This window comes from Curcuma longa, chromosome 11 (genome assembly GCF_044706935.1).
Source record: "Curcuma longa cultivar G26 ecotype Majalengka, Jawa Barat chromosome 11, ITB_CL_G26_1.1, whole genome shotgun sequence".
In the NCBI taxonomy this organism is placed as follows: Eukaryota; Viridiplantae; Streptophyta; class Magnoliopsida; order Zingiberales; family Zingiberaceae; genus Curcuma; species Curcuma longa.
Window position 1 is genome coordinate 14614763 of NC_133871.1, and position 23063 is coordinate 14637825.

At 37.9% G+C, this 23063-nt stretch overlaps 4 protein-coding genes across 4 annotated transcripts; 3 read left to right on the forward strand and 1 right to left on the reverse strand.

Annotated features, from left to right (window-relative positions):
• Positions 1-281: 281 nt before the first annotated feature.
• On the forward strand, positions 282-884 carry LOC141838653 (auxin-responsive protein IAA33-like). Its single transcript, XM_074726191.1, has 2 exons — positions 282-703; positions 809-884. The coding sequence occupies exons 1-2, from the start codon at positions 282-284 to the stop codon at positions 882-884; spliced, it is 498 nt and encodes a 165-aa protein (XP_074582292.1).
• Positions 885-4255: 3371 nt separating this feature from the next.
• Positions 4256-6912, forward strand: LOC141838652 (putative receptor-like serine/threonine-protein kinase At5g57670). The gene is made up of 7 exons (XM_074726190.1): positions 4256-4681; positions 4768-5022; positions 5101-5258; positions 5329-5408; positions 5512-5647; positions 5739-5888; positions 6594-6912. The coding sequence occupies exons 1-7, from the start codon at positions 4465-4467 to the stop codon at positions 6744-6746; spliced, it is 1149 nt and encodes a 382-aa protein (XP_074582291.1). The 5' UTR covers positions 4256-4464; the 3' UTR covers positions 6747-6912.
• A 790-nt stretch (positions 6913-7702) lies between these two features.
• On the reverse strand, positions 7703-16234 carry LOC141839141 (adagio-like protein 1). Its single transcript, XM_074726815.1, has 2 exons — positions 15721-16234; positions 7703-9677 (listed from the first exon to the last, which is right to left on the reverse strand). The coding sequence occupies exons 1-2, from the start codon at positions 15951-15953 to the stop codon at positions 8060-8062; spliced, it is 1851 nt and encodes a 616-aa protein (XP_074582916.1). The 5' UTR covers positions 15954-16234; the 3' UTR covers positions 7703-8059.
• A 5565-nt stretch (positions 16235-21799) lies between these two features.
• On the forward strand, positions 21800-23059 carry LOC141838439 (xyloglucan endotransglucosylase protein 7-like). Its single transcript, XM_074725915.1, has 3 exons — positions 21800-22148; positions 22250-22443; positions 22542-23059. The coding sequence occupies exons 1-3, from the start codon at positions 21888-21890 to the stop codon at positions 22933-22935; spliced, it is 849 nt and encodes a 282-aa protein (XP_074582016.1). The 5' UTR covers positions 21800-21887; the 3' UTR covers positions 22936-23059.
• Positions 23060-23063: the final 4 nt, after the last annotated feature.

The following is a 23063-nucleotide window of genomic DNA, read 5'->3' on the forward strand; positions in this document are numbered from 1 at the left end:
CCTAAACCGAGTGGAGAGTTCATAGGAAATGGTTCAAGGCTCTCCTGTGTCACGCAGGCGTCCCAGAGATACTACTAGATTCCTACCCCCTGTCACAAGGTATCCTTTTAGAGACCTCTCTCCAACACTAAGCAACCGTTCATGCTCTATCCCCGTTTACTCTGTTTCGGACAAAGAGGTAGTTGCACTTAATTATACCTTAACGGTGACCAATCAATCTCCCAAGGCAATCACAGAGAGAGAGAGAGAGAGGTGGAGACGAGGGCCAATCGGCGGAGACAATGGATGGGGTGGAGCTGCATCACGGCTCGCTGAAGCGGCGGTGGGTCGACGAGAAAGGGACCGGCAACCTGCACACCTTTTACCGCTCCTGCTCGACGCCTCAGACGCCGGCGAAACTGCAGCCGAGAGCTACGTCCAAGTTCAAGCTTTTGAGTCTTTCCATGGCAGGCGACGGCACGGTGGCGTCGGTGGTGCCTCCGGTGACTGTCGTCCTCGAAGGGCGCGCCATCTGCCACCGCGTCTGCCTGGAGGACCACACGAGCTACGAAAGCTTGGCCAAGGCCCTGCGCCGCATGTTCGTGGACTCGGACGAGGGCGGGGAGGAGGCGGAGCTGGCGCTGGCCAATGCGGTTCCGGGTCATGTGGTGGCTTATGAAGACATGGAAGACGACCTGCTCCTCGCCGGCGATCTAAACTGGAAGTGAGCCTGCACTAAACATTAATCTTAATTCCTCCGCAATGGCTGCTATATACGATCATTACTTGAGTTCTTTTGTTGATGACTTGAAATTTCCAATGCTTGCAGAGATTTCGTCCGTGTGGCTAAGCGGATTCGGATAGTCCCATCGAAGGCAAGCCGTCGGCGACATTGTGGAAAATGAGCTGGAAATCGAGAAATATAATGATCATATTTTTCTACTATTATATTAATCGAGAAGAGAGATTTAAACATCTAATTTCGCATTCCTTTTCTGTGTTCTTCTAAATTGGAGTATGTATTTGTACTGTTAGCTAGAGAATCTATGGTTTAGTGGATGAACTTGTCTATTTAATTAAAGTTACCCCAACGTTAATGGTGGCTTGTCAATGTTACAGCGCTGGCTTTAGCTACCATTAATTTGATGAATCTAATCATTCAAAGTGACATTTTTTAACAGGATCATTAATTAGGCTTGTTAATGGCCATTTGATGTAGTAGTTTTTAAATGTTTTTTATTTAAATTTATAAGGTTTTGGTCAAAATAGTTATATGAGTTTGATTAGGTGGCCGGCCTGTTGGGTGTTTAATTTTTTTTTTCAAAAGAAACATATTAAAAGGTGTATTCTAAGTTCCTCCCTTCAAAACCCACAATAAGAGTCGCATCAGAATACTGCCGCATTATAAGAGCAACTGCAACGCAGCTGGCGTTATAACTCCTCCCTCTCTCCTCTTTCACTGCCTCTCTCCTTCACTCCTCCCTCTCTCCTCCGATTAACGCGTTAATACCTCTCTCCTCATTCACTGCTCCCTCTCTCCTCCACGTCGCTCCCTCCCTCCTCCACATCATCCTATTAACGCGCGTTGAACACCCGTTGCGGATGCTCTAAGATCTGAGCCGCATTTTTTACGACTGGAGCAATAAAAAAACTGATTTCATTATAAAAGGAACCTGAATAGTGCCGGGCTTTCGAATTGCGTTCATGTACATGTACGTCTTATTATTATTATTATTATTATTATTATTATTGCAAATCAATAGTGTTTCATTTTTTTGATTTTTTATCAAAAAGAACTTTCCACTCTACTCGATCAATAACTCATGTATAATTATCTAACTGTCTTTCAATATTATTGTTATTATTATCTTCCATTTAAATCGTGAATTAATTAATTAGGTACGTTGTAACAGTTATAAAATCATAGTTGTTGTACATGCATGTTGTAGTAGTTATCATAACTGCTACAAAATAAATGTTAGATGAATAAATCGAATCTGCGTTGTAACAGTTACAGTTTCGTAACTACTATAGTATGAATGGTAAGTGAATATGATTGAATCCACATTGTAACAGTTACGAAACTGTAATTGCTACGACGTAAATATTCTTGAACATATTAAATATGCATTGTAGCAATTATGAAATTGTAATTGCTATAATGCATCCAACTAAATATGGGGCCGTTAAGGTGGTAGATTACGACTTTTTTACAGAAGAGACGAAAATTTAGATGAAAGATAATAATGAAAAATAATACTGAAGGATAGTTGGATAATTGTACATACATTGCTGATGGATTATGATACATTTTTGATAAAAAAATTAAAATGAGATAGGTCTTTGATGATTTATAAAAAAATAGGTGTTTTTTAAAATACTTTTGCCCCTCTTTTATTTTCCTTGGTCCTTATTAAACCTCATCTTCTTAGGAAATGGGCCACAAAAGTTAGCACATTAACGAAGCAAATTTGAACATAATTAAAGAACCCTGGGCCACGGGATCCACTTTTGACCCAAAGGTTTTGCAAATGCTGAAGCAAAAATTATGCATAGCTTAAATTTAAGTTTCTTCAAACATTTAATTTTCAGTTAAAGCTGATATGCAAATTCAATAAATAAGGTTTTTATCGGTGCATTGGAATCAAATTCATGTGATGAAATTGTGTGATGTCAGAAGTTATTTAATGTCTGTGTTTTTTAAATAGTCTTCTAGACCATAAAAGTTATCCTAAGTGCAAATAAAGACTACGGAACACTAAGGCAAATAGAAAAGAAATGTTCTTTTAGAATAATTTTTTAAAAGGAAGAGAGTTAATAGTGAAATTATTTATTTATTTATATTTGTCTTGAATGGATTTTTTTTATCTTAGTTTATTATACTTTTATTCTCACCTTAAAATTGATTTATTATATAAAGTTAATTGATATTGAATTTAGTTAAATTACTCCTTTTTATATTTTATTTTTCTAAATGAGAGAAGCATTTTACCATGTATTATATTTAGATATATAATCTATGAATTTGGGTGGACACTTATAAAGTCATTGACGTAGTTGTAACAAAAAGTTTTAATTTCTTAAAAGATGATATATATATAGTTAATTAACTACTCCATCCAATTAAATTAACTTGGTCCGACAATGGACTGATTTATAAACCTAAGCCTAAGATTGAGTGTGCGTGTCCTTACGAATGCCAAATAACATGTCCGGCCTAATTCGCATAAACTAAAGAACGAGGCAGGTGCATGTCATCTAACCCAAATACAATTAATAGCTTTCTTCATGATTTGGCCATTCACTCATCTATTATATTTGATTTGGTGAGCCAGGGAGTTTATTTATAATGCAACAAAAAAAGGGGGAAAAAACAAAAGTCACAATAATTGAACGATTGATGCAACCGATTAGGACCCTATTTGTAGCTGTTGATAGCTAGCTGTGGCGTGGCGCACACAGCGACATGGCCCCTCAATTCAATGAGGTAGCTTATCAAGTTTCACAAAGGAAAATTTGTGGTACAATGGTAATGTATTTTCGTAGTTAATTAAGTATTTATGAGTTAATTCTTAATTACGATCTTTAAATCATACATCGTATGGTATAGTATGTCAGTGACTCTGCCTCTCAACTTCACAAAATTTAGTCCGCATCGATTAATTCAAAACTTCTCTATTTTATTTTGTACGTATATGATTTTATATTATTTTGATGTCAAAAATTATTTTTAAATGCTAGTAAGTATCATTAGAAAAGTATAACAATGATTGCACGAACAGATAAAATTGTATTTAATCAAAATATGATTTTATATTTTCAGATTGTAAAAATATTAGAATTAACCAAGCATAATTATAATTACATAAAAATGAAATTTTATTATTTTTTGAGTGTTAATTTTCTTTTTTAAAATATAAAAGTTATTACGATGGCAGTAAGAATATTTTCAAAGAAAATTGAAAGCCGAATATCTCTGGATATAAATAGTATTTTCAGTAGATGTTGACTTGAATAAAAGTTTATTTTGACTACCCAAACGATAATCTACGCACATAGATTCCATCGTATTTCCCGACAAAACAGTCAATTGATCGGATGACTTACACGAGTCATTGGAGGAATATTTTAACGAATATTCAAAATATTGACAATTCAAGCAGAAGCATGTAAACCACAAAAATTTCTTTTATTACAGCCATCATTCTCGTGGCGGAATCAATAGATAGGACAAGTTTGTTTCATAAAAATTAATTTAGACTTGTCAACTTTTTGTTTTTCATCTTGCAACCCAAGAACAAATACCAACAGAGTAGCCATCGATGCTTCCTTTGTATAATTGTATCCCTAGGAAAGCAAAGGATCGCCTCAGCTTTTTCTTAGTGCAGAGTTTTGAAAGCCATTAGTTCCAATCCATCTCCTTCCAGTTCAGTTTCTCTCTTTGGTTCGCCTTTTCTTTCTCTTCTGTTGTTGCAGAGAGGAAGAATGAGGCAACTTTACACCAGAAGCGGAAGCCTCAAGCGCCTTCTTTCTACCATTGGACGGAGGAGCAAGGAGGAAGACTGCAAAGAGGAGGCCGTCTCCCCTGTTCCGGATAGCGAACGTATAGACCCCGTGCTCGACTTGAAACCGCCCCTGAAACCGAGCTGGAGATGCTTCGCCTACGAAGAAATCTACAAGGCTACCGATGGTTTCCACAAAGGTTAATCTTTTAAAGGATTGGAGCTCTCTTCCAGTCGGCATTGCTCCTCAAAATCTAATCTTGCTTCTTCTTCTTGGGTCGGGCAGATAACGTGGTGGGCAGAGGCGGGTACGCGGAGGTGTACAGGGGAGTGCTGGAGGACGGGCAGGTGATCGCCGTGAAGAGGCTGATGAGGGCTTCATCGGACGAGAAAAGGGAGAAGGATTTCCTGACGGAGCTCGGCACCATCGGCCATGTGTGCCACCCCAATGTCTCCCCTCTTCTGGGCTGCTGCATCGATCGTGACCTCCATTTGATCTTTGAGTTCTCTTCTCGCGGTTCCGTGTCATCCAATCTCCATGGTAACATTAGTTAAGTTGCAAATAGAACTTGTGGCATGATCGCCCATGGACTGGAGCGTGCTCTTTTATCTGTTGCAGATGAGAATTCGCCACCGATGGCATGGAGGTTGAGGTACAACATAGCGCTTGGCACGGCTAGGGGACTTCATTACCTGCACAAGGGATGCCAGAGAAGGATCATTCACAGGGACATCAAGGCCTCAAACATCCTCCTCACTACAAACTTTGAAGCCCAGGTATTAACCTTATCTTTCCTTGCTAAATTATTGCGGCGTTCTCGAAACCAAAACAAATTCTCCATCTCAGATTTCGGATTTCGGCCTTGCCAAATGGCTTCCATCGGAGTGGACTTATCGCGCCGTCGGGCCAATACAAGGCACATTTGGGTACACACCTCAAACTTCTTGGCTTCGATATATATATAGCAACTATGAAATTGGAACAATATAAATTGATCGGTCTCTTAAGTGGAGCTCATGCTATTAACAGTTGCTTGGCGCCGGAGTACTTCATGCACGGTATTGTGGACGAAAAGACCGACGTCTTCTCGTTTGGTGTCTTCCTGTTAGAGATCATATCTGGTAGGAAACCGGTAGATGGCTCCCATAAAAGCTTGCTCAGTTGGGTAAGTGTAACTTTTCTCCATGAATACATCAAGATTATAAGTTTAACCACCTGAGTATTTTGATTGCGTGCGTACTTCGACGTCTTTGCAGGCGAGGCCTTTCCTAAATGATGGCATGGTACGAATGTTAGTCGATCCAAGGTTAGGAGAAGATTACGACGTGGAACAGCTCAAAAGGGTCACCTTATCGGCCTCTCTTTGTATCAGAGCTACTGCGGCTTTGCGGCCTTCCATGACTGAGGTAACTTACCGTCTTCTACAAGTAGACTAATCTCGACAGTAAATTATGAGGTTTATTATAAAATGATAAAATTCAGCCCAAATGCTTAAATGTGCGAGCTAGGTAGGAAGCTTCACTTGATTGTGGAGTGTTCGTCAGTATCTGCGTTGCTTCTAGTCATGGCAAGTTTCCTGTTGTCTTGTATGGTTTCATCAATAATTGTAAGTTGAAATTGGAGGTGATTAGAAAACGAACGTCTCCTCACTGAGATCGTTTGGTTATACGTTGTTTTCATTCCATCTTTATTGATTCCCTGATGGAGCATTATTACTAACTGATGAATGGAAAGTTTTGTGAGAGTAACGTGAACCTTCGCCAAGCGTAGACTTGGTGTATACTTATAATTTAAGGGAAGATGTAACATCTTAGTGATGTAAACATGGAAAAAGGTTTTCACATCTGTGGGTTCAAAAAATCGAGTTCGTCTTGCGGTCATAAAATTAGAAAAGAACCAACATAGAAGATTCTCTTACCCCTTCATCATCAGAAGTATTTAATTGCCTCATTACCTGTTTTAAATGCACGAGGAATACTAGTCACGGTCTTTTGATGACTTATAATTTCATAAACAAGAGTTAAGATGCAGAATAAACAAAGACAAGTAGTTTAAAAATCTCTTGGTTTCACGTAACTGCAACTGTAAATATAAAACGGTTTGTTTGGCAGGTAATGGAGATCCTGGAGGGTGGCGAGATTTTGCAAGATCTATGGAATATGCCAGAGGAGGTAGAGGAAGAAGAGTTTTGGGGCTTTGATGATCTCGACGAGGATGATGACGACGATTGCAATACTGCAACATCTTCAACTGTCAGCTCCTAAACACAAACAATTGTAGTTTCCCATTTGCAGTGGATGAATACTGATGTATAATCATAGTAGTAGGTTCGACAATTTAAAGCTGCTGTATCTTAAGTTGCTAGGTAAAGGCCTTCTCCACTAAACTAATATGATTACTGTAGTCTGTACAGATGTGAAAATTAAGTAAGCGAGAACATGCAGAACAATTGTACAAGGTGATATTGAGCCGCCAAGATGGGAACTTAATTGACATGGTTTGGTGATATCTTCACATATATGTTTTTCAGTTCGTTGTTTCCAACTTTAAGCCAACTAGAGTTGCAAAAAATAAAAAGGGAACAAACTAGCTTCCAGAGGAGTGTCTTATTAACTGGCAATGAAGACATTGCTATTTAGAACCAGGAGGAATGCACTTATTATTGTGATTGAGGCTTCTTGCTGATATCTATACTGCAAGAGATCACCGGCCGGTAGCATCAAACTTTAAGAATATTGATACATACTTGAATGTGGTGCCTGAAATCATCTTTTGTTGATAAAAAATGGGCGCGTTTAGAATTTGAAATCTTCCAAAATTTTCATGGTAAAAAAGAATACATGGGGGGAAACAATCTGAATTTTGAAATGTTTTGTAGTATGTTTATGTCAATTCTCATGATTTTATTCTTCTTAGTAATGGCCTGAAACATCTTCTGTTTCTGCTGGAGCTCCTACAACCTGATGCTCTCATCGTTTAATTTTGGCTACTGTTTCGGACATTTGGCTTCTCATAAAGAACAAATATCCTAGTACACCAATAAGAAGAAAAAAAACATTCACGATCAAGACTAGTATAGGAAAATATTCTTTGATACCCGACGAAGTATTCATTTTTTGGGGGAAAATAACAGGGGCATCAGAATCATCAAGGAGACACTTTAGATTAGTCCTACTCTCTAATAGAGAACACCAATAAAAAGTCATCATGAAACCCATGGTTCTCAAACTACAGATACATATCAGCAATCAAATAAGAAAAAGCTCACCACAAAGGCACCACGGAGATTTCCTGATACAATTTCTTAGCATACAATCTAAAAAATTTCTAGGCAAACAAAAAGGATAAATTCTACCACTCTCTTCAGCATGTTACATTTATGATATCCCAGTCCAGAAAGTTTAAAGCGATTATATCAGTAGCACAAAATGTTTACAATCAACGCAGCAAATTAGGCCTTGTTCTAAATCAAGATGGATACCATTCTGCAAGTATATGTATTGATCTCCATGAGGATACAAGTCATTGTCCTCCATAGCATTTGTTGACCTGATCAGTCCTTTTGAGGTCAAAGAAACTAGTTGTCTTCCTTGACGTTAATAATTGAACTTACTAAAGACAGCTCATGCAATTCACTCAGCATCCATTCCTCTCCAGTTTGACCCCCAAGCACTATTGCTCTTGTTCCTCCAACAACACAAGTGCTATGACCCCATGCAAATTGAGGAGAGAAACCAGGAACATTCAGTACTCTCCATGTTGGTGTTTCTTCAGTTGGATCCAAGAGATACAGTTGGGAAGCTGAGTGAAGACCAGCCACAGACCCACCAAATATGAGGATTCGGCCTCCAGGAAGACTAACAGCTACATGATCAAGGCGAGGAGGTGGACCAATTCCAGCTGGATTTCCAGCGCCAGGCATTCCACTGCCTGTAATACACCTCCAACAGGGTTCTTCCTCACTCAAATCCATTGTGAACACATCACTCGAACGCAATCGAAGGGGCCCACTTTTTGCAAGACCACCAAACATCAGTATTTTGCGCCCATCATACACTGATAAGGAGTGTCCTAGTCTGGATGGTGGTGTCCATGATGCTGGAATCTCTCTCCATACAGGTTTTTCCATTGTGACATCCAGAAGGTGAGTGTCACTGAGGAGCACACCAGAATCAGCACATCCGCCAGAAACCACCAATTTTGTATCATCAACAGTACAAGAGCTATGCCATGACCTTGGCATGGGAGGTGCAAGTCCTGAGATCTCACGCCATGCAGGAGATTGGGCATCCAAGTCAAGTATGAAGACATCATTGAGCAAGCCCTGTGTTCCACAACCACCAAACACAACCAATGATGATCCATTTACACTTGAAAGCGTATGACCCCATCTACCAGGAGGTGCAGAAGTTACTTTTACATGCCGCCACTCAGGATTACTGGCATTCAGATCCAGAACAAAGGTATCATTCATTGGTTGCATATTAACACCTTCACCTCCAAAAAGAACAACCCGATTTCCAACAGCACAAGCACTAAAATTACAACGGGATGGCTCTACAGCACCTCCAACTGTCAGTTCCCGCCAAGCAGCAGCTTCAAGGGTGGTTAACTCTCTTGCAAGTCTTCCCCAACCAAGTCTTTTAGCCCCAGGTACAGTTTCTAAAGCACGCGTTGTTTCGCTGCCCCATGCATTCTGACAAACCATTTTCCAGATATCCTCGTTTTTTGTTAGCTGATATAACCTCTTGCATACTGAACCAACAGATGCGATATCTCTTGGAGACAGCCTGGAAAAGATTTTCTGACACAATACCTCATCACTCAACTGCAACATACAGCAGAATTCACGACAGATGTGAGTATAACCAAGTGAAACAGGTCGGAAAACATGCTCAGTTATTAAGCGATCAGATCTGGCAGATTCCTTGACAGCAGAACTAAGTGGACCCAATTCAACATTTGTATCAGTGAAGAATTGAATGCCAATATAGTGGGTTATGGTATCATCATCCCCATAAATTGGTGTTAACTGAAGCCTATTCATCAACGGGGAACCATCCTTTCTAAAATTCAATAAATCACCTTGGAACTCAATTCCCTCTTCAAGGCATCTCCGAATTTCAGAAACAATTGTGGCATCTACTAAAGGGTGCCTCCTTTGAGCAAATGGCCCTCTACATTGCAAGAAGCGGCTGCAGAAAAAAAAAAAAAAAAGCTCACAAGTGGATGAACAGAAAGATATGAAGGTCCAAAAAAGTGTTAGCTTCCAATAATGGCAATTCATCCTTAACAATGATAATTTCTTGAAACACCAGCAATAAGCACAAAATTTTATAAACTACCACTCCAGGTTCAACCAATTTGAACATAGGAAAAGTTTCAGAGAAAGGACTAGAATTTGCAGATGTGATGATTAAGACAAACTAAGCAGAACATATGCTTAGAACAGACAAAATGGGTTGGCAAAAAGGTAACAAAAACAGGCGAGACAAATATTTAAAAATCCAGTCTAATGGAAAGTTCAACCCCCAAAAAAGTATATAAGAATTGTAAAAATAAACATATCAGAATTAAGAGAATTAGATAGAACTGTACTACTGCTAATTTCAAAAAATAAGATATAAGTACTGTAAGTTCTTACATAGTTGTCCCTCAAGAAGAAATAAGACATCAAATCAAAAGGAAATGTCAGAAGAACCTAGATGAAATAATGTGAGGTCAGAGGAGCTTGAAATGGAAAATTAGAAAGAAATATACAGAGTACAAAGGCGTACATGGAGACTTCAGATTTTAGAAAAGAAACAAAGAAAACAGTTTGATTTCAGAATTTGCTTTGTCATATTTTCTTATGACCATGAATATGTATTTTAAGAAAAAGATTGATAATTAGTTTTAAGAGTGGGAATAATCATAGAGATAAACTTTTTCCTTTAAGATTAACATAGATCAAAATATGTGCAAAAATTGCAAAGGTAAGCCAAGGGAATGCTTAAGTAACCAGCTATGACTAATAGTGTTAATAAAAGATTACGAATTGTAAGAGAAAAAATATTTCTAGTTTATAAAAACAAAATGGTAGAATCTTAAAGATAATAATATAGAAATTGTAGAAGGAAATAATTTTTCTAATTTATAAAAATAAAAGGTAGAATCTTAAGGGCAATAATCTACGATCTTCTCAACTAGAAAAAAGGAAAAAGCATTAGAATATCTGAAATCATATTCAGATAGGTTGACCCAGTGCTCACTTAGTGTCAAAACAGAATAGTCATGTGAGTCCACCTATTTTGTACTTAACATCCAACAGAATAGCATTGAAAATAACATGCGGTGTAGCTATATTATTCATGATACTAAAATTTTTGTGTTTCCTCCACAGATGATAGATGGTAGCACCAAAAAAAGGGTAAATATCTCAGACAAGTGCTCACATATTCATTCCTTTTCCAAAATCCATGGAGACTTCCATGAACAAAACCGGCCTCCTGTTGAGCCAACTCCCATACAATAGAAGGAACACTTAAAATACAAGTGATCCAATTTTCCATATTTTAGCCTTTATCAATTTATAAATATATGTGTAATAAACCTCCTTCACACCATTTAATTTTTTTCTGCTCCAAAATATGCTCTCGTGGAACAAAATGATACAAATAACCTCCAAAACCATTTAATCATTAAATCCAAAATCTCATCAATCAAAAAAATCCAAACACATTTAATCAAGTATTTAACAACTTTCCTTCCCACCAACCATTTTTTCTAAAAACTATTAGGCCAACCTATCACGAATCCCCAACATAACACATCTCCACTAAACTTCTTCCCAAGCACCTTTGAATTTTAAGCAACTCATCGAGATTCAGATAGTATTTCGAATTCCAAATCATCTCCTCAATTAAGTAGAAAGGCACACAATCGACGCAATTATAACTTAAATCTACAGTATAATCGCATAGGTGTCTTCCTCATAAATATCCAACCAATATACCATTTCAACATTTCACAACTCATAAATCAATATTCTCACATCTAGATCCCATCACATTGCATAAATGTAAATCCCAAATCACTCCCTCAAAGATGTCACATAATGCACCATCAGCCCAAAACACAACTGAACAAATTTAAATCAGTAAGGAGCTAGGTGATTTCGTTATCTAATGCACATGTGTCAACCAAAATTCCTAGTGTTCGCTCCATTCATCTTACAAAGGAAAATTAGAGAAACACAAGTCTCATTTGTTTCCATTCAAGTATTCTGTTTTCATTTCCATGATGGTCATAACTTATCTTAGTTATTGTGATATTTTATAGCTTATATAAAAAGCTAGACGTATTAGTATATATCTTCCAACTGGGAGTGTTAAAGGTTTTGAGTCATGCATGGTGGATTTAGTCACACTTTGCATGTGTTAAGTTTTTGGGCTTAGTTGGACCCTGTATATACTGCGTACAGGTGTCCACTAAGAATTGCAGACAATACAATTTTATTTCTTACACTTCAACAAATGGATTAGACTATTTGGGAATCGAGAAAAGCCAAACACAAAATTATTATAGCAAAAATGATCATGCTAAATAAATGTGATGGGTTACTAGAAAAGATTAATTCAAGTTAAGGTAGTGTTGAATTTAAAGATGACCAACAAATTTTATGATAAGACAAATTAACTTGATTATAGTCAAATGCATGGAGGGTAGATGAAACGAAGGAAACTTTAGTTGAGATAATAAAAATGATCCAAAATATTTAAGTATTATCATAGAGTTTAATTGAGAAATAAGATTCAAGTAGTCAACCCCAAAAAATTGTGATAGTACTGACAAACACCACCTAATAATGATGATTCATCCACACTTTAAAATTAATATTTTTTGGCAATCTAGCATGTCCCTCTAAAGTTCACATTCATCTAAAAGCATGCATTAGCTGCAATTTTCATGTTCATAATTGGGACATAATTGTCCAATGTCTCCAAAAAGAAATTCATCACACCATATTATATTTCAAAAAAAAATTAGGAAACGAGACAGAAGCAATTCCCTGAATAATCACATGCATCCCAACTTGTGATGCAGCTAAAAAGTCATAACATCAGCCTAGCATGTTGAGCATAAACTACAATAAGATATGACTACTAAAGGGTTATTTCATCATTACCTTTCAAACAAACCATAGAATAATTTCAAATAAGAAATTTTCAAGCTAAAAATTGTCAATTTTGAGGTTAAAAATTGCATTAAGCTTAGACAGCTAACAATAGAAATTATATGAACCACTAAGAGGAAGGATCTTAACCTTGTTTCAGCTCCAAGAAGGTATAAAATCAATGTATCTGGCCCCAAATATTAGGAATAAACACTGCTTGATCATCAGGATGAAAAGTCTCAAGCCCAAGTTAGGGAAAGTAATTCTAGATCTGAATATAGGGCCTCTTAGGTGCCTAGGAGTTAAAACTGGGTCTTCAAGGCCCCAAACATCATCATAGAACATAAATTTCCCTACATCTTAATTAAATATGCTCCAATGGAAACAATGGGCATTGCAAAATCAACAGTTTTTTTGTTGTCAAGTCAGAGTGAGTCTTTTTGTTGTCGGGTTAGGGTGAGTTTCTGGAACAAAAACAAAACATAATCATTGAACCAGATGTTTCACATCCCTCCCAAAATATATGTTTTGTTTACCATCACACAGAAAGGTAAACATAATCATTGAACCAGATGCGACTAAACCAAAAGCGACTTGAATCATTCAAGAGTTGAAGTTGATTTGCTTCATAAAAAAGAAATCAAATAAATTTCTATGAAATAAATGGTTTCACGAGATTCAACCAATTGTCTTGATCATGAAATATCATTAAGAAATAGGAATGAGTCAATGCTACATGGCAATCTTGTTCCTCCGTTGGTTAAGGATCTCGGTCTTCTTGATGTATCATGATCATCCAATAATAAGGGTTTCAATTTATTCAAATGAACAATTTAAACACCAATTAATTATACAAACTGATTATTTGATTGTTTAGACCTTTCAATTCATAGATGAGGATCTTAGACCTATGAATGGGGTATTTCTGACACAACGAAAAGGGGAAGTGACTTGGACAGCATCATATATGCAAAATGAGACCACACTAAGCCCCAGCTTGGTTATCCCTTCGTAATGCCTCAGAGAACTCATGCATCATTGAACCTACACAACTTCTTTGAGCAGGAACTCAATCATACAGCAAGTAGCATGTATGATAACCACGTTGGACTTCCATTTCTACTAATTTTAAATATTTCCAATAATATGATTGTACTCGCAACTATTAAGTTTTGGCTGACATTCAGGAGTTGTTGGCACAAACACCATATTTCATAGTAAGGAGTGAACTTGAACATGAAAATATCATTTAGATTACATGATGTTGTGCTTTAGTTTAAAATATAAAATATTAATGTAATATTTAGAGATAATAACCTGGAAAAGAAATCTAAGAAAGCTATATTAAACATATGCAAGCAACATGAGACTGGATCACTAGACAGTCCATTTAATATGTGTATGCTGTGATTTTATCAAAGAAAGATAATTAAAAATAATCAAATTGATGCTGAAATATCTTAAATAATTTTCAATAAGATAATAATTTGATCAATGTAAACAGTCCATAAAAAAGTTCACATCTAGCACAAAATAATGGATGACAAATTGCAACAAATGAATCTCAACACATACCAATTGACGAAATATTTATACCTATGCAAAGACATTAAAAAAATTGATGTAGATGCTACTAAACTTATAGGAACTGACATGTCTGATACAAACAATGCCACTGGAATCCTTAGAATCATCACACTAATTATTTTCTAACTAGATCATGTTATGTTTCACTATTTTCTGCTATCAGAAAGGTACTATTGAACTTGCAGCTCTTTCCTAGTTAAGTGCAACATTTATTGAAGCTCTTGAAGTCTCATATCAACTCAAGTCTGATCTATGTGTGATCACTTGCTAAAAATCACTAATTATCACTTCATATATCTCATCTTTTGGAACCAAAAGCTCGCTTTCCATCTCAATTTCTATATTTTCTTTTGTGTTGATGAATATAACATATAACATAAACAACATTTATCTTCTTAATATGCACCTACTAATTAAGTACTTGTATAATAAAAAGGAGAAGGCCAAGAAACTTACTTGGCCTTTTTGAAACAGCTAAAGATTCAAGCAATATATAGCTACATCATACATGCACTAGTTGCCCTGTTTTAGCCTCTATTTTTGTCACATGTTCACTCCCAACTGCCCAGTGGCAGTCACTATGCATATAGAAAATAATGTTGTGAAGCCATTTTGAAATGGTAAAAAGGGCAGCTGGTGCACAAAGCTCCCGCCAATGTGGGGTCTCAGGGAAGGATTAGACTACATTTGGTCTATTGTACACAATCTTAGCTTACATTGCAAGAGGCTATTTCTATGACTCGAACTCATGACCATAAGATCATACGGTCGCAACTTTACTGTTGTGTCAAGGCTCTCCTTCAAGATTCTAAAATGGTAAATAAATACTAAAATCATAAATGTAGGATCTCACGGAGTGTTGGTCTTAAGAAATTGGAAAGGCTAAAAGGATTCTATAGAAAAGGTTGCAAGTAAATAGCAACACAAAATAATATTTTGGATCTCTTTGGCTAACCATCCTCTTAATGGGGTAACCTAAGTCAAATAAAAAAATGCTTCTTGCTTCTACTTCAACTGCAGAAGCATCACTGGTAAATTTTCATCCTTACCAAAGATTATAGCGTCTATCATCAAACTTTGAGCTTCACCATCCAAGCATGTAGCATTAAAAGACTCGTATAAACTCAAATAACCCCTGTCATGAACAAGTGGAAATAGGAATTCCTTGATCTCAAACTGACTCACACTGCGTCACTATAGCTATCCAGTATTGTTCAATGTCAATAAGGAACACTCCAATTAAAGTAAATCTGATAATGAATTTACTAAGGGAATGAATGATAACCTTAAAAGATGAAGTTCAGATTTGTATAAGCCAAACAAGAACAATCAATTTTATTTAAAAAAGTATTTAATGAATTGCAGAATTTGCTCCTCTCGATTGAATGAAGGTAACACAAATAAATGCATTTAGAGCTACATGAATATATGGAAAATAAACCAAAAGATCCGAGTCCAACGGGTCTAATATGCAAAATAAGACACAAACGACTTACCAGTTCCTTCCCAGCACCTCCTCAGCACGATAGCCAGTACCCTCCTCGAATCCTCGATTGACGTAAATTATAGGGTGATCAGGCTCGAGCGCGTCGCTGACCACCAACCCGCACGATGATGCTGGCCCTAGCATGCCCTCCACGGCGAAAGAGAACGGTCCCCCGCTGCAACCACTCAGCAGGAAACCCTCCTCGTCTCCGCTCGATCCCTCGGACTCGCTGTCCCACTCCATCGCGGCGCCGGCCAATCTAAATCGAACCTCTATCTCTCCTCAACCCATTCCGGAAGCAGAGCACCAGTGGGAGAGTCAAAGGACGCCACCAATCCGAAGGAAAAGAAACCACGTTGGGTTGGAGACCAGTTAGGGTTTCGGTCGGTGCACAGCAGAATCAAGCTCGAATTTCTCGTAGCCTTTTGGGGATTTGATGGAACGAGTGGATGGCGTGGGGAGGAGGACGAAGGGAAGGGTGTTGAAATTTCGGCCGCACAGCATCGACCCGAAAGGCCGAAGCGGCCGCACGCTTCCAACTGCGCCCACGTCGATCTCGTGCGGTGACAGTGTATCCACCGTCTATCTTTTTCGTTTGGCATGTTCAACGGTGGATTGTGTAATCAGGCGGTACCCTGCCTCTATTTCCAGACACTACCAGAAGCAATTCGGAAACGGCGTCTTCGCGGACCAACGCTAAACCGAGTGCTACCAAACCAAGTTGTTAAGGATAAAACTTTGCAGGATTATTCTTAGATTTTAAATTTAGATTACCATATTTAAAACTAGTTTCGTATCATCAAAAAAAGTTTGGATTTCTCGTGTTTCTTACTACAATTATTTGGCGTCGACAGACTTTTTTTACTCTAATTTCTTAAAAAATAATCTAATACGGTAATTGAGATTTATTAACAGTGAACACTGAACACCATTGTTGGAGCTGGTTAGTTGCCGACCTCCCTCTTTGTCTGATGTTGCGGGCCGCGTACCGCTTCCTCCACGGCTTGCCGGAGGAGACCATCGCAGTGGTTGGTCCGCTGCTCCTGTCGATGAGCCTGAGGATGGCAGTGCTTCGCAGCTTCACAACATCCCCCTTCCTGTACTCGCTGTCGGGTCGATCTGCTGCCGTCTTCTCCGTCATCGACGAGCAAATCTCTCAACTACCTCCTCCAGCAGCAGTAAATTGGCAACCAATGGTAGAAAATATTCCCCAATTTATGCAATTTGCATGATGATTAAATGGTACACATCTACAGGCTTTGTTTCGTTTTTCCCGCAGACAACAATTTCACTGGAAATGGTATCTCCAACTGCTTCAGGTTTATCCTTATCAAATCTATAAATGCAATTATGCAAATTAATTTGTTCGTCGCAAGAATTTCTATAATTTTAATCTGTTTCGCATGTTTTTTTTTTATTCTTGAAATCCAAAAGCATCTACGACGGATTGCGGGCTTCAATTCCTCCAGCTCGGAGGCAGTGGAAAATTCAAAGCAGCCGATGGAGAAGATGGCTCGACTTCTGGACCTCTACGTCGCCATATCCGAGCTGCCGCTAGAGAAGAACTCCATGTCCTCCTTCAAAATTACAGCGGACGCTTTCCAAACTCTGCGAGGTCATTCGTACGACCATCTATAATATACTATATAAGTTGATATACACTGAGAATTTAATTTGAAATTAGATTCGTGATGAAGTTGACCATCCATCCTCTTTTTTTTTTTTTTTTTTTTTTTTTTATATTTACAAGGGGTATCTGGGCATTTGGCACCAACTAGTCCCCTTGGTTGACCGGCCTTGCCCCACGGCCTTCAACTAGAGTCCCCACCGGTCAGCGAGGGTAAATCAGGAGGATTCACTGGCACCTACATTTCAACCCATTACCAAATTGGGATCCACATGCCCGAACAGCACAGTCGACTGCCACGCCCCAGGCATTAAACCCAGTGAGACGCGTCCCGGAGGAATCGAACCGCGGAAGTGGCCTATGGAGAGGGAATGCGGTTACCAAGTGCGTCACGCCCCTGGGGGCGCAAATCTGTAGTGGGTAAACTTTTTATAGTGACCGACCCCACCGCCGAAATGGCCCCATATCAGAAAACCCCCTAAGGGATTTTTTGGAGGCACGGTACCACTAGGTTGATAAGAGCATACTGCCGAAACAGCACTTTAGCCGAGCTAACACATGAATCGCACAGCACCTCAGTCAACAAATATATGTTGCTAAAAGGATTCGAACTCGAAACCTCAAGCAACAGGTGTCTCCATGCTTACCACTTGGGATAAGACACTTCAACCAAAACTGTAGTGGGTAAACTTTTTATAGTGACCGACCCCACCGCCGAAACGGCCCCATATCAGAAAACCCCCTAAGAAATTTTTTGGAGGCATGGTACCACTAGGTTGATAAGAGCATACTGCCGAAACAGCACTTTAGCCGACTTAACACATGAATCGCACAGCACCTCAGTCAACAAATATATGTTGCTAAGAGGATTCGAACTCGAAACCTCAAGCAACAGGTGTCTCCATGCTTACCACTTGGGATAAGACACTTCAACTTATTGTAGTGGGTAAACTTTTTATAGTGATCGACCTCACCGTCGAAACGACCCCATATCAGAAAACCTAAAACTGTAGTGGGTAAACTTTTTATAGTGACCGACCCCATCGCCGAAACGGCCCCATATCAAAAAACCCCCTAAGAGATTTTTTTTGGAGGCACGGTACCACTAGGTTGATAAGAGCATACTGCCGAAACAGCACTTTAACTGAGCTAACACATGAATCGCACAGCACCTCAGTCAACAAATATATGTTGCTAAGAGGATTCGAACTCGAAACCTCAAACAACAGGTGTCTCCATGCTTACCCCTAGGGATAAGACACTTCAACTCAACATAAGTGGGTAAACTTTTTATAGTGACCGACTCCACCGCCGAAACGGTCCCATATCAGAAAACCCCCTAAGGGATTTTTTGGAGGCACGGTACCCCCATCCATCCTTAATTCATAGTGAAGTTGACCACCCTTCACTATAGCAGACAGGGTAAAGAGAAGATCGGCTTCCATGCTTGGGCATTTGGGCTCGAACGATTTCTTATCAACGGTTATGGGCTGGATTTGGATCTCTTAACAGTTACATGGTCGTTGGTCTCTTCATTCTGGAAGATTTTATCACTATTTTTTTTTTTAAGACGAGTGTGAACAGGCGTGCTCATTTCATCGCTATTGATAAGTAGAAATACATATCTGAATACGTAGTTGGATTGTAAACATGGGACTCTACAGACACAAAAGTTCCACATCTAAAACCCACGACAAAAACAATGGCCTGCTAATGCAGCAACATTATGTCCACAAGCTTGTTGGATTATCTTCAGCCCAACAGAGATATTGCAATGTTACACAAGAGATGGTCCAGAGTCTTGAGAATTGTGTGAGCAGAGGACCCAATTGCAGTCCTGTAAAGGAATTTGTTTACATGGCGTATTCTCTTGTACTAAGCTTTCGAAGAAGGATAACAGGAGGATACAATTTGAACTTTAATAGGTGTGGAGGAGTTCTAGACCTGGCCTGCAATGTAACTCCCAGAAACTGGGACGGAAAAGCAACTCATAAATGACGCTGACGTGAAAATTCTATTTGAGTTCCATCACTTAATACATTTAGCTTCATTTAGCAAGCTTGATGAACAGAATCTAACTAAACACCGGCCGTTGACACACCTTTATTTAGTCAAAAAAAAAATGAAGTATGATTAAGCATTGTAAAGACTAGATTTCCATCCATTTTCTGGATAGTTAATCGACATTCCATCTCATTGCCTCTCAAGTACTAAGACGTTTGATGAAAATGAGGAAGTCATTTTTGTTCTTTTACTTAGACAAAAATTCTTATAGTGGGTAATGCTTAAACAAGGCTTTGTATATTCCAAAACATATAAAAATCACTATAAATTTTAAATCAAAATACCTGAGTACATTCCTTAAAATAATTTAATTGTTTCTCGAATCAACATTTTAGGCCAAATAACCTGATTTTAAAATAAGGAACAAAAAGGAAAATAGTCTTTTAATTTTATACTGTTTGTAATTTTAAAAATATATAACTAATTAATTTTAATTAATACTAATAATTAGAGTTGGAAATTCGATTAAAATCAAATTAAATTAATCAAAATTGAATAAATTAAATTTTTTTGAACTAACTGGACCAATTAAATTTTTAAATAAAAATTGAACAAACTCAACCAATAAAATATCAATTAATTTGATCAAAAATCAAATTAATCAAAATTTTTAAATATCATGAAAGATTTATCAATTAATTAAAAATTTAAAAATTTATTTATTTAGAAATTTATTATTTATTTATTTATTTTAATTAATTAAATTAAATTAAATTAAAAATTTTAAAATTAAATAAAATTAATAGATATTGTTGATTTTTTTAAAAAACTAAAATTTTAAATAATTTAAATTCAATCAATTAAATAAGTTTACTTAAACTTTTGCTCACTCTATCAAAAATTCTTCTGTTTTGGAGTTCTCCAGTCTGGCTTCACGGCAAATAGGTCGGTCCGGGGCGGGCCATAACGCGCTTTCTCCGGGCGTTGCCGACTTGCCGCATGCCAGCGAGACGCGCCCGACCCAGTTTTACTGCCCGTGGAGTAGGCGCTCTGACACTTCCATTGTCTCCCCCACGTAACAGCTGGCATGATAACTCACAGCTGGTAAAGTTGTTCACCAACTCCAAGGCCAGCCTCGCTGTGTGTACTTTTTAGAGTGGGCCCATGTTGTGTAGTTTTTTTTTATTCTAACAGAAAAGAGAAGAAAAGGAAAGATAGAGATTGAAAAAAAAGGAGAAAGAAAATTTTAAAACAATAACACTAAAATAATGAATAAATTATCTTCCATTAAATTCAGCCATTCTAAATTATAAAATATCAGTCTTCAATTATTTTTTCTAAACTGAAAAAAACACCAAACAGCTATTTAATCTAATAATAAATAAATAAATAAAATTTCACTAAAAAACAAAGTTCAAATCTATATAAAAATAATCTTATTACTTCTATCTCAAATAAAAAATTATCAATGGACCCTATGTATTATGAAAACACCTCTTACTAAAGATTACAAAACATAACAAAACTCTCGTTACATAAAAAATCGTACGGTACCTTCGGACAATTCCTGCAAAGTAAAATAAATAAAATAAAATAAATCATGAACTAAATTAATGAACACGTGGAATAAGTTTTTAAAAGTTGAATATTAGATAATTGGATCCAAAACTTGTCATTAAATTTGAATCCTAAACGTAATCATTTCTTTATTAATTAATTATAAGCAATCGTTAACAAATTTTGATTGAATTGGACAAATGGAAACAAACCTTTCGAAAGATTTGCACTTCCTAGCGATGATGTTTAAACTTTTAGACAAATTTTATAGACAATTTGTTTCTTTTATCTAGCATTTTGTATTAGCACGTGGTGACAAAGTAAAGTGTTTACAAATATCATAATTTCCTATTGGAGATAGTAAAAATATCAATCAAATAAATCATTGAGAAGAATATAAGATCCCTTTTAAAATTTACCTTTTAATTTGTAGCTCTATTGTAAATTTTGTTTAATGTAAAAACTAAATAAATAAGTTACGTGGATCAGATTTCAAACTTACAAATCCATTTTTTTTGTTTGTTTTACAACTGTATTTATCAATTAATTATACCCCATTTTTGTCATGAGCAAGGCATCTGAAGGGAGTTGTCGTTAGCCTGTAGCAAATTTTACAATTTCTAAGTGAAAGTGGAGAGATTTGCAGGCGCGTAGAGTTGCATGCAACCTCTGCATGAATGGGCTTCCAAAGAATTATATACAATACGTCAGTCAAAAGCCAAAAGCCAAAAGCCAGAAGCCAAAAGCTGGCAATGGTCCATTTGGAGACAGCTGAGCTTGCTCACCTCCCACTTCTTTAATAAAAACGCGTTGAAGCAATCTATGGCTCATTTCCTCGCATTTTCCTATAGATCTTCTTCACCTATAAAAGGGAAGGAAAGCCATCGACTCATCCATACTCACTCCGATCGCAATTTCATTCTCATATTGAGTTAGCTAGCTCCAGTAATCTGATATCACAATCCTCAGCTTCTTAATTGTCCATCAACATGAAGAGCTGCTACCTGTTTCCGGCGGTTGCTTGTTCTCTCCTCGCCATTGCCTCTGCTGGCAACTTCTACCAGGATTTTGACATCACATGGGGTGATGGACGAGCAAAGATCCTCAACAATGGCCAACTCCTTACTCTGTCACTCGACAAGGCCTCCGGGTCTGGCTTTCGAACCAAGAACGAGTATCTCTTTGGCAAGATTGACATGCAGATCAAGCTTGTTCCTGGGAACTCTGCTGGCACCGTCACTACCTACTATGTAAGTTTTCAGCTTGTCGATTGGATGTACAATGGCGACTTGTTCATTTTGGAGCGTAACTATAACAATGTGCTAATGAGCCATAAATTTTGAATATGCAGTTATCTTCTCAAGGGCCAACGCATGATGAGATTGACTTCGAGTTCCTGGGCAACCTCAGTGGTGATCCTTACACTCTCCACACCAATGTGTTCACGCAGGGCAAAGGCAACAGGGAGATGCAGTTCAAGCTCTGGTTTGACCCCACCATGGACTTCCACACCTATTCCATCCTCTGGAATCCTAGACATGTCATGTGAGTAAATTGATCCAACATTCTGCTAAGTTTTATCCCATGAGGTTATCCTATCTATCAATCTCTTGCTCACCATGAATCTTAAATAATTCTTCCAGCTTCATGGTCGATGGCACACCAATTAGAGACTTCAAGAACCTGGAATCTAGAGGCATTGATTTTCCTAAGAATCAACCCATGCGGATCTACTCCAGCCTCTGGAACGCTGATGACTGGGCGACCAGAGGCGGCGCCGTCAAGACTGATTGGTCGAATGCACCGTTCGTGGCAACATACCGCAACTTCAACGCCGACGCTTGTGTTCCAGCGACTGGTGCTTCCAACTGTGCTTCTAATGCAGCTTCCAACAACGGCGGGTGGTGGAACCAAGAGGTGGATTCAACAGCCCAAGCGAGGATGAAGTGGGTTCAAAAGAATTATATGATCTACAACTACTGCAGTGACCTCAAGAGGTTCCCTCAGGGCCTGCCTCCAGAGTGTTCCATTGCCTGAGAGAAAAGAGAGGACCACCGCTGTGATTCTTTGATTCATTTTAAATTTTTTGTAGCACCAGAGCAGATATTGTTGTTTTGTTTATTGTCAAATGAAATATGATTTCTATTTGAAACTCTTTTTTGGAT

What these genes read in the sequence shown, in the direction of transcription:
- LOC141838653 (XM_074726191.1), top strand. Translation starts at nt 282, where the DNA reads ATGGATGGGGTGGAGCTGCATCACGGCTCGCTGAAGCGGCGGTGGGTC. An exon ending in GCCGGCGATCTAAACTGGAA is followed by an intron (nt 704 to 808) that starts GTGAGCCTGCAC and finishes CAATGCTTGCAG; the next exon opens with AGATTTCGTCCGTGTGGCTA.
- LOC141838652 (XM_074726190.1), top strand. Translation starts at nt 4,465, where the DNA reads ATGAGGCAACTTTACACCAGAAGCGGAAGCCTCAAGCGCCTTCTTTCT. An exon ending in CTACAAACTTTGAAGCCCAG is followed by an intron (nt 5,259 to 5,328) that starts GTATTAACCTTA and finishes TCTCCATCTCAG; the next exon opens with ATTTCGGATTTCGGCCTTGC. An exon ending in TGCGGCCTTCCATGACTGAG is followed by an intron (nt 5,889 to 6,593) that starts GTAACTTACCGT and finishes TTTGTTTGGCAG; the next exon opens with GTAATGGAGATCCTGGAGGG.
- LOC141839141 (XM_074726815.1), bottom strand. Translation starts at nt 15,953, where the DNA reads ATGGAGTGGGACAGCGAGTCCGAGGGATCGAGCGGAGACGAGGAGGGT. An exon ending in GAGGTGCTGGGAAGGAACTG is followed by an intron (nt 9,678 to 15,720) that starts GTAAGTCGTTTG and finishes TTTTTTCTGCAG; the next exon opens with CCGCTTCTTGCAATGTAGAG.
- LOC141838439 (XM_074725915.1), top strand. Translation starts at nt 21,888, where the DNA reads ATGAAGAGCTGCTACCTGTTTCCGGCGGTTGCTTGTTCTCTCCTCGCC. An exon ending in GCACCGTCACTACCTACTAT is followed by an intron (nt 22,149 to 22,249) that starts GTAAGTTTTCAG and finishes TTGAATATGCAG; the next exon opens with TTATCTTCTCAAGGGCCAAC. An exon ending in TGGAATCCTAGACATGTCAT is followed by an intron (nt 22,444 to 22,541) that starts GTGAGTAAATTG and finishes TAATTCTTCCAG; the next exon opens with CTTCATGGTCGATGGCACAC.